At 50.4% G+C, this 10,916-nt stretch overlaps 1 protein-coding gene across 1 annotated transcript; it reads left to right on the top strand.

Annotated features, from left to right (window-relative positions):
- Positions 1-2,496: 2,496 nt before the first annotated feature.
- KCNG1 (potassium voltage-gated channel modifier subfamily G member 1) lies at positions 2,497-9,569 on the top strand. The gene is made up of 4 exons (XM_058850551.1): positions 2,497-2,988; positions 6,051-6,163; positions 7,394-8,198; positions 8,688-9,569. The coding sequence occupies exons 3-4, from the start codon at positions 7,440-7,442 to the stop codon at positions 9,456-9,458; spliced, it is 1,530 nt and encodes a 509-aa protein (XP_058706534.1). The 5' UTR covers positions 2,497-2,988; positions 6,051-6,163; positions 7,394-7,439; the 3' UTR covers positions 9,459-9,569.
- Positions 9,570-10,916: the final 1,347 nt, after the last annotated feature.

Genomic DNA, 10,916 nt, shown 5'->3' with positions numbered 1-10,916 from the left:
GGAATGATTGATTCAATAGTAGAAAAACTCTGCATTAATCACATGGGGTGGTAGTGAGCTGTCCTTTTGTGCCTTCTCCTTTAGGATCACTCTAAGCTGGAGGGCAACCAGAACTCACAGAAATAAGGGCTGGCAAGTGAAGGCTGCTGGAAACCCCCCCTGCCCCAGCCATGGTCACAGCCAGCCCTGAGGGACTTTTATCCAATCTTTTCTTTAAATCACCCCTGAACAGATTTACAGTCTCCTGAGATTCCAGCTACTCCCCAGCTACTCACAGGGAAATAGTTTTGTCTGGTTTGCTTTTTCTCCCTGATATCTGAAGTAATCTCCCTAATTGCACTTCAGCAAATTGCTTTTTGTCCCACCATTTGTGGTCACAGGACGAGTGTTTACTGTCATCCTTGCAGATGTGTTTATACATTTGAAGACAGTTGCTGAGTCCTTACATTGTGTTTTCTTTTCCAGCTCAAATAATGAATTCCAGTCTTCCACACAGCTTACATTTCCGAGCCTCTAGTTGTGGTTGCTGTTCTCCTCTCTGCTTTGCCTGCATCTCTCTGGAAGGGTGAGTGCCACGGCTGAGAGTAGCCAGAGAGCTCCAGCCGAGCCTGGCCAGCACTAAATGGAACAGAAATAACGCCCTCTGATGTCTCCAGCTGCTCCTCCTGCTCTGCACCACTGCCCAGCCTGCGAGCATCACCGTCCTGAGTCTCCTCTGCAGGGTTTGCCCCTCTCAGGGTTCATCTGGAGTGGGATTTTCCTCCTTTGTGGCACACCACACCGGCTTTTTCTCCTACAGTTTCAATGTGTTGAGTTCAGGCAGGCTCTGCAGCATCTCAGGGTCATTTGAAGTGTCAGCCTTGCACTCTGTGCTGGAATTGCTGCACACGTTATAAAAATGCCTTCCTTTCTGTCCCCCAAATTATTACAGCAAACACTGACCAAAACTGATCCCAGATTCCTCCCTGGGAGTCCCTACTAAATATGTCCTTCCTCTTCAGCAGCAAAGACTTTAAAAACAGGATTTTGTTAGCGAGATCCTCACAGACTATTGTACAAAATCCAAAACTCTCCCACTGTCACTGTGGCCAGTAAAACCTGTCACCTCCCTGCTACAGACAAAGGCTGAGAGCCTGCTCAGAAACCTCTCCAAAGTCAAATAAAAACCCTGTGCAATATCAGGGAACAGCAGCCCAAGCTGACAGCCCTCTCCAGAACTTCTGTTCAACAGCTCCGGCTGAGGAATATCAGCACGACTATTTCTGTGTGCCCACACAATCCTGAGCCACGGTCCAATTTAGTTTCGGGGGGGAAAAAAAAAGGTGTTTTGCTAAAATTACCATAGTATAGATTTTTCATTTGTATTACCATAGCAACAAAGGACTTGGTTGGGAGCGAGACCCCGCAGTGCTCCGGGTGAAGGGCAAGGTGCCCGCAGGAGCAGCCAGCCCTTGTCCCTTTGTGGGGACTGTCCCCATCCCGCAGGGAGCTGCGGGACATCGCCTGCAGGACATTCCCTCCAGGAGCAGTGTCCGGCAGGGAAGGGAGCTCAGAGTCAGGGGTACCGCGGTGTCTGTCCCCGCGGGGGGACACAGCACACGGGATGGGAGCGGCTCGCTCGGGACTGGGACACAGCCCGAGCTGCCGGGACTCCCGAACCCGGCAATGAGCTTCAGCTCGCTGCTTTCAAACGGAGATCACACCCACACAGAGGAACTTCCACCCCGATGTCAAACTAATGTCATTTAAAAGTAAAGCTGGGCAATATTCTCCAAGTCTGTGACAAGCCCGGGGTGCTGATTGCGGGCAAGGGTGCCCCGGGAACAGAGCACGGGCTCGGCTCTCCTGGAGCCTCGGAGCCGATCGGGGAGTGAGCTGGGATGGGATTTGTGCTTTCATGGACACTCGTAATCCCCCTTGTCCAAGCACAGAACCCCCGCTCCGCACGGCAGGGACACAGCGGCAGGGGTTCCCCGCGGCCGGGATGCTCGGGATACTCGGTTTGTCAGGGATGCTCGGGATACTCGGTTTGTCAGGGATGCTCGGGATGCTCGGTTTGTCAGGGATGCTCGGGATACTCGGTTTGTCAGGGATGCTCGGGATGCTCGGGATGCTCGGGACGCTCGGTTTGTCAGGGATGCTCGGGATGCTCGGTTTGTCAGGGATGCTCGGGATACTCGTTTTTCCCGGGATGGCCGGGATGCCACCTGTGCGCTGCGGGCGCGGGGCAGGGCTGCGGGCGGCCCCGGCCGGTCTGCGCCCCTCCTCGGCTCGGGAGCTCCTCCTCCCGTTCCTGCTCCCGTTGCTGCTCCTGCCGCTGCCGCTGCCGCTGCTGCTCGGCCGGCGCGGGGCAGCGCGGCCGGGCGCGGTGGCGGTGGCGGTGGCGGTGGCGGTGGCGGTGGCGGGGCGGTGGCGGTGCCGCAGCATGTGCGGCGGGGCCGGGGCTCGGCCGGAGCTCTCCCGTGCCGCCCGCGGCCCCGCAGCTCCCCGCGGCCGGGGCTCGGCGCGGTAGCGCCCGGAGCCGCCCCAGCCCGGAGGCTCCGCGCTCGCCGCCGCCCGCGGGCAACTTGCGGGCAAGTTGGGGCAACTTCGGCGGCGCCGGGGGAGCGGCGGGGGCAGCGCCCGGCCGGGGGTGGCCGGAGCCGCCGAGCCCCCGGAGCGGGCGGGGCCCCCCCGGGCTGCAGCAACAGGTTCTGTCCCTCCGCAGGGATGGAAGAGAGGGAGCGGCCGTCATTCCCTGCCGGAGCCGGGCCGGCCGCGCCGCCAGCAGCGGGAGGGGCTCGGCTGCTCCCCGGCACCGCTCTCGTTCCTGCCCTGCCCCGGCCCCGCCGCCGAGGAGGCTGAAGGCGCTCCGGGCTCATCCTGCGGGCTCGCTCCCTGCTGCTCCGGCTTCCCCCGGCCGGCTCTGCCGCTCCGCGCGTCCTGGGGCTGCGCAGCGCACCATGGAGCATCGCCTTGCCAGGTTCTTCCGCCTTGCCTAATCTGAAGGTCCTTTATAGCTTTCATTTTTAAATAATTGAGGGATGTCTTTTATGTTGGTGTGTTTACTGACTTCTGCTCGCTGGTGACTGACAGACACACGGAGCGAACTGCTCTGGATAGGAAATGTCTTTCCGGTAGATTTGTTCATTGGAAAAGACTTGGGGAGGGGGTGAGGACAGGACAAGCATGAAAGAACTCTTCCGTGACTTATGTGACTACATATCTTCATTTCGGTAGCAAAATATTTATCGATACAAGTAAATGTCAAATCCTTTACTTTTTAAAATTACGTTTAAGATATTTCTATGAATGTGACTTGCTAAAATTCGTTGACATAAATATGTTTCACAGCAGGAGAGTAACTGCAGTTATTAATCCTAATGTATTTCAGAATGTTCTCCTGGGGTTATAAGTTATCTGCAAAGTTATTTCACTTCTGATTATTATCAGTAGAATAAGGCTCAGCTTTATAAAACCAACCAGTAACATATTTGGCATAATTCTGTTCGTAGGTTGTCATAAGATGCTACAACTGTCCAGCTCAGGCAGAGCAAGATAGAGATAGAGCTTATTATTTTCAGTTTATCTGCTTTTCAGGAGAGTTTTATTTCATGTTATACATTGACCTTTCTAAGTTTTACTCTGATTTGGCTGGAAGTGCACTTTTGCAAGCAAAGCTGAAGTTTGAGATGTGTTCTTAGGCTGTAAGGAGCTTGCAGTGTGGCAGGAGGCACCTGGCCATGAGGTACAGCACGGAAATCCCGTGCCAGGAGAGAGCTGAGTGGGCACTGCTTGGAAATGCTGCCTGCTTAACTAAGGAAAGACTAAAGGAGGAGGGACCATGAAAACGTTCCTTACAGAATTCTTTCCAAAAAATCTCTGTATTCATATTCAACCTGCACTGAAATCTGAAACTTTTTTAAATGTTTTTTTTAAAGTTCATTTACAAATGGTGAAAAGCAGCAGAGATGAGTTGAAGGCACTGGAATTGGCAGAAGATACTAGGGGGGAGTTCTGCCTCTTCTTTGCAGGCTTGTTGTCATCCAGGCACAACTTTGAATTGTCTGCACCACGGAGCAGAGCAGGACTCCTTGCAGGAGCTCTGATTACATCAGAGATGCACTGCAGAATTCAAAATACTGCAGAGGACACTGGGGGGGGAACGGCACTTGCAGTGGAATTTTATCATGTTTCTCATGAGTTCTATTTCTTCCCCCAGAAGGGCATCTTTAATAATTCTTTTCCCATTGCCTCGGAGTCTGGCATCCTTCCTGAATTTTGGCTGCAAGTAAGGGCAGTACGGATTTCTAATTTGATTTCTTCACCAGACATAATGGATATCATCTTGTGCAGGACAGATTTTTGAGAATGTGTCCTCTCTTAGTTCCCATGAGCAATCCAGCCCTTGGAGTCACCCAGAGCCCTTGCCCCAGGCCAGCTCTGCTCTGTGTTACGGCAGGTTCTAAGAGCCAGAGCAAGTCCCAGCGTGGAGAACACAGGAGGCAGTTGCTGCCCCAGTGAGTTTACAGAGAATGAGTGCAGTGATGCTCAGAGAGAAGGGATTTGCCCAAGAGGAGGGTGCTCTGTCAGCAGGGGCAGCAGGAAGATGAACTGGGCTCCAGTGAGTCCCAGGCATTGCAAGGGCAGAATGCTGCTCAGCCCTCTGGCCAGCAGGGCTTTTACCACTGGGCCTGGCCACGCCAGAGCAGAGCAGAGGATTTTCCTGTTAGAGCAGATGCTGAAAGTTCATCTGGTTTAATTGCTGGGAAGGTTGGGGCTCTAGACTAATGTGTTTGTCTGACCTTAGACTGCAGTGTGTTGTCTTTACTCCTGGAGGCATTTCTTATCAGCTGCCCCAAGAGTCATCAAGCTTCAAGGGAGGAATAAAGCAGCTTGCTTGGGCTTTGAGTTCAACAGCAAGGAGTCCTTCATTAATTAGATCTCATCCTAAAGCAATACTGACCATCATTCTGTTGAGGCACCCTCAGAAGGAAAGCAAGAAACACACGGAGAAACGCATTGGTTTATTTTTCTCCTTTCTCCCTTCAAGTCAGGCCACGTTTATTATTGTCCTTTATCTCCTCCTACTCTTCCCCTGTAGATATGATGCTGCGTGTATCTGAGGCAAAGAACATGAAAATAGCCCATGTGGAGCATCAGCTCCTACGTGGGATTTGTAGGCTTGCCAGCTCTGATTATGGCAAACCAAGGAGCAACCTTTCCTAAGTGCAGCCACTCAGTGTGGCACACAGGGGATTCATTTGTCCAATTTATTGTCTCACACAGGTCGAGGAGCCGGCAGCGAAGAAAGAAATCCCTTTCTCTTTGCTCTGCTCTTTCACAGTTGCTGCCTCAGGGTTACAGCGTGTGTCTGACACACGCAGAACATTTACATTTCCCTCTCTCCATTTCTTCCCATTGTGTCAACAGTGGATGTGCTGGGAGATCAAACCAGTGACAGAGATGAGCTGCCTCCTCATTTTTCCTGGCTGAGATTCAGAGGATAAGTTGTTGCTAACCAACATCATCTGGTATTACAGAAGGGAAAATGGTTAACAGCTCCCACTTATCCATATCTTATATCAGTCAGTCTTGGTTCTGTTTGCAACAGCCCTGCCTTAGACGTGGCTGAGGCAGAAGGGAAAAGGCATTTTTAAATAAAACAGCAGTTGGTCTGAGAGATGAAGCCCTACACAAACATCCATCAGGCAGCCCTGGTTTCCATATCAAACCTGTCGCACTCCAGGGGCTTTTCTTCTGCCCATCCATGGCAGGGGCTGCGACAAGATGAGCTTTAAGGTTCCTTCCAGCCCAAACCATTCTGTGCTTCTGTACGAGTGAGGAGTCAGGAAATAACACTCCATCCAAAGCTGACCTGTTTGTAATGTGCCCAGAGCTGCTCTGTTCAGCCCAAACCCTCCGGGAAGTTTAGGAGCAGGACTGAGGGAGTTTTTAATTGAAGCGTTGTAAGTGCCCTTGCAGCACTTAAGGAGAGCTCTTAAGCTGATGTGCAGCTGTGGTGTGAGTCCTTTGCTGTTGTGTAATCATGAGTTTTTCTCCTCTGACAGGTATGTACCACTCCTGGTGTGGTTTATAAACCCAGCTTCTGAAAAGGAGGATTCTGTGGCTCAGCAAGTGGCCCTAGCAGGGGGTGTATCCCTGGAGTCCCATCCAAGGGGAGGTAAGTGCAGCCAGCAGAAGAACAAAACTCTACTGCTACTGAAGCCAATCAACTGGAATATTTATTCTTTTCCCGTGAACATGAGGCTAGAAAGCCAAAATACTGGTGGATATTTAATGTCTCTCTATTGTACAATCTCCTTAATAAATAAATACTCTCACCAAGTGAGACTCAGGGGCTCCAAGCACTAGGCTGAGGCTGAGTGTGCAGATGAAAGGTCTTGGAGCAGTGCTGCACAACCTCCTGTGGAGGAGCAGATTCCAGGCTGACTCTTAAAGTGCAGTGAATTAGGGAGGCCAGGAGGTCGAACATTCCCAGCTCCTGGGTTTGATACCCAGCTGAACTCTGTTCCCTTCACTCCCTGGACTTTACGCCAGTGTTGCATGAGCTGAATTTGAACAGGATTTTCCAAGCTGTCACTAGAAATTTTTGGGTTCTTAAAGTCAGAGGCAAGGGCAGCTTGGCTCAGTGTACTGCAAGGACAAAGCCTGCTGCACGTAGGGTGTGAGTGATAACAAACAACAATCCAAGGTTTGCATGGAAATCCTGTATTTCTTTGCAATCTTTTGTGAATCAGGCCATAAAAAGGGAGTTGCCATGTCATTAATTGTGTATAAACTCTATACAAATGTTTATGTGATCACCAATACAAGTGAGCTTTTTTCCCCCAAATTGTTTCCAGATGGCCTTTTAGAAATTACTCTTGTACTAACTGGTTTTTAGAAGTGTGTATTTACTGAATTACAACATAATTGACTTCTGATTCTTTCTGTATATTTCATGGGTACTAAAATACTCCAAAGTTTGGTGAGTAATACTTTAAAAAACTGTACAACTTCATTTTCTACAAAACACACTTGAATTCTGTGTCCTAATGTGATACTGTCATCATTTTTATACCTCTACTCTGAACCAGAAACATCCTGCCACATGGAGGAATTATTCCTGGCTTCCCTCTTTATCTGCTGGGAACTGAGAGCTCTGTATGTGAGAGAGGAGAAGCCTCCAGTGTGCTGAATCTGCCAGGCAGAGCTCCTGAGCAGGGCTCAGCCCTTGCTATGGGGTCAGTGCTGGACAATCCCAGCCACTGACCGTGCCCAGCCACTGCTGTTTTTCTTTACAATGGCTCTTATCAACCATAAATGCTTTTGAGCTCCAACCACTGCATTTGTTCAGAACCTGAAAGCAGGCTGCCGTTTCCTCACCCCCCGTGTCTGTTTTCTGTTCCAGAAGACACTTGCAGGAGCAGCGAAGGGATGCAAAGTTGTCTTCCAAGATGACTCTTATGCCTGGAGAAAATTCCGACTATGACTATAGTGCCCTGAGCTGTACTTCAGATGCTTCCTTCAACCACACTTTCTTTCCAGAATCTGAAACCCTCAAGGGAGTGTTTTACCAAAGAGCCAGGCTAATCCACCCTCAGGAGGATCTCCTCAAAGGCTTCCACCCCGACGACCGCAAGCGTCACATAATTATCAACGTGGGGGGCATCAAGTACCTGCTCCCCTGGACCACGCTGGATGAGTTCCCCCTGACACGTCTGGGACAGCTCAAGTTCTGCACTAATTTTGACGACATTCTGAACATCTGTGACGATTACGATGTGACGTGCAATGAATTCTTCTTCGACCGCAACCCGGGGGCGTTCAGGACCATCCTGACCTTCCTGCGGGTGGGCAAACTCCGGCTCTTGCGGGAGATGTGTGCGCTGTCCTTCCAAGAGGAGCTGCTCTACTGGGGCATTGAGGAAGACAACTTGGACTGGTGTTGTAAAAGGAGATACCTGCAAAAAATGGAGGAGCTCACAGAGATTAATGAACGGGAGGATGACCTCCTAGAAAATGAAACAACAGGTGAAACAGTAGAGGAGACAAAAATTGGTTTGTGCATGAGAAAGTTGCAAGACATGGTGGAAAGGCCCCAGTCTGGCCTTCCTGGAAAGGTGTTTGCGTGTTTGTCTGTTTTGTTTGTAACTATTACAGCAGTGAACTTATCCATCAGCACCATGCCTGACCTGAGGGAGGAGGAGGAAAAGGTAAGTTAGCTTTTAGGATGGCAAGTGGTATGTGCTGGGAAGAGCAGAGCGAGTGCAAGGTCTGAGGTTATTGACTTCAATGGGGATTTTGCAGCTGTCTTCAGAGGGGGGGAAATATTGTGAGGAACATTTGAAATGTTACATGGCCGTTCAATTAACTTGTAAGAGAATTAATCATAGCCGGTCTTATGTCCAAAGAAAATTCTGTTAGCGTGCACTCTTCTGTATATTCCCTTGTTAGACTTTGTATTTGCTATTTAGAAAGCCTGAAACTCCCGAGCAGTATCTTCTGTGGAATAAGCAGTGCCTTTCTAAGTTTTGCACTTAGCATGTTCCAAACTGCCAACGTGTTTCCCCATAGCAACAGCTTCAATTCCTTTAATATTTTGGGTTTAAAAAAACCAACACAGAAGCCTCTCCTCCTGTCACCGCACCAAGTAAAACAGTTATTATCCAGAGCCGATTACAAACTCCTCCTCTTTCCTGCAGGGTGAGTGTTCCCAGATGTGCTACAATATTTTCATTGTGGAGTCTGTGTGTGTGGCATGGTTCTCCCTGGAGTTCCTGCTCAGATTCATCCAGGCCAAGAGCAAGTTCTCCTTCCTGCGGAGGCCCCTGACGCTGATAGACATAATCGCCATCCTGCCCTACTACATCACCCTGCTGGTGGACACGGGCTCCGAGGGCTCCAAGAAGCCCAGCTCGGGCAACATCTACCTGGACAAGGTGGGGCTGGTGCTGCGGATCCTGCGGGCGCTGCGCATCCTGTACGTGATGCGGCTGGCGCGGCACTCGCTGGGGCTGCAGACGCTGGGGCTGACGGCGCGGCGCTGCACGCGCGAGTTCGGGCTGCTGCTGCTCTTCCTCTGCGTGGCCATCGCGCTCTTCGCGCCCCTGCTCTACGTCATCGAGAACGAGATGGCCGACTCGCAGGAGTTCACCAGCATCCCCGCCTGCTACTGGTGGGCCGTCATCACCATGACCACCGTGGGCTACGGGGACATGGTGCCCAGGAGCATCCCCGGGCAGGTGGTGGCCCTGAGCAGCATCCTGAGCGGCATCCTCCTCATGGCCTTCCCGGTCACCTCCATCTTCCACACCTTCTCCCGCTCCTACCTGGAGCTGAAGCAAGAGCAGGAGAGGATCATGTACAGGAGAGCACAGTTCCTGCTGAAAGCCAAGTCTCAGATGAGCAATGAGTCACAAGGCAGCGAGGTTTTGTTCACCACTCTCTCTTCCGAGGCTAGGGACAACGAATGAAATTTACATTACTGTTTCCCTTGCTGTCATTGTATCAGACTCCATCTTTTAATTCCCTCTGGAAGCACCTTACAAAGGTAATCCTGGCATTAAAACGAAGAGAAGGAGCTCTAAGCAGGACCTGATGTGGTTTAACCAGTCTGTTATTATGCTGTTCCTTCCTCCCCCCCATGTAACGTATAGGGCAGAACTTTCACCGAGATCATGCAGTGGGATTTAAGGATTTAAAACTTCTCTGGCAACAACAAAAAAATAGAGCAACATATAATTATGCACTTGACAGGCTGTTTTGCCATTTGTAATACACATTTTTCCAACCGAATCACAATGTACATAATCATTAAACAGGCTACCATTTTTCTTGTTCTTGTATATAAATAATGTAAATACATCAGAATTAATGGCTGAATTCTCTCCCAGTAACACGCCTTAGAGCGTAATGGAAATAACCACAGATGTTTGTCCCATTGTGCTTTTAAAAAGCGTCAAGTAAGATTCGTCACTCGCCACAGAACCAGCTCTTTCCTTGCAAGTCAGCCCTACCCACAGCAGAACACAGAAGAATTGAGCTGTTTATAGCATAACCTCGCTAAAGATGTAAATACTCAGAGCTCACCAGCTTCAAAATTTAATTGATGTTACAGCATTGATCCGATGCCATCGAATGCAACATTCCGAGGAACAAAGCCTCGGAGTTTTGTAGCACTTAATGTTATTATCAAGAGGTGACTTAGCTGCAAATCCAGTGAAATATGCATGAGGAGATGCCAGCCTTCCCCACCATCTGTTCCCAGCTCCGCTCGCCCTCAGCTCTGAGAGGGAACTGGGAGAGGGCAGTTTCCAGGGACCCCAGCACTGCTGGGCAAACTGGGACCACCCCTTCCCACCCAGCTCCTGGCAGGAGCAGGAAATCTGTTCCAGTGAGGGGAAAAGAAAATCAGATTGGAGTCATGGAGGGGAGCAGTGACAGCTCTGTGCCTCACTGTCCCCATCAGGAGGGACTCGGGACAGGTTGACTTTACCTCTGCCATCGTTACACACGTGCTGGTAACGGAGAGGGGTTTCAACAGGACAGGACAGAGCAGTGACACCGTGAAGGACAATCAGGTGTTGGCCACCTTGGCCCAGGCTCTGTGCTGAGGCCAGGGGAGCACAGGGACACTCGGGTTTGGCACAGGGCTCTCTGCAGCTTCATCACACAGCCTGTTTCTTCTAGAGAGTGACCCTGACCTGCACAACAGCACAGGAGAAAAACTCCAGAACTCAGAAGATAATTAAATCCACTCGTTTGATTTCATGTGTGCTTAGAGGTAAAGAAAAGCTGATTAAAAGAGTTTCCCTTATTTTCTACCCTTTTTTGATAAAAATGGTTTACTAGCAGTAAAGAGCTTGGGGAATGTAGAAGTCCCCATCACACTGGCCAATGCTTCTTTGTCTTAATATTCAGAAATACTATTT

This window comes from Poecile atricapillus, chromosome 15, assembly GCF_030490865.1.
Source record: "Poecile atricapillus isolate bPoeAtr1 chromosome 15, bPoeAtr1.hap1, whole genome shotgun sequence".
Classification (NCBI taxonomy): domain Eukaryota; kingdom Metazoa; phylum Chordata; class Aves; order Passeriformes; family Paridae; genus Poecile; species Poecile atricapillus.
Note: the sequence above shows the minus strand (reverse complement) of the source record. Positions and strands in the feature narration are given on the sequence as shown.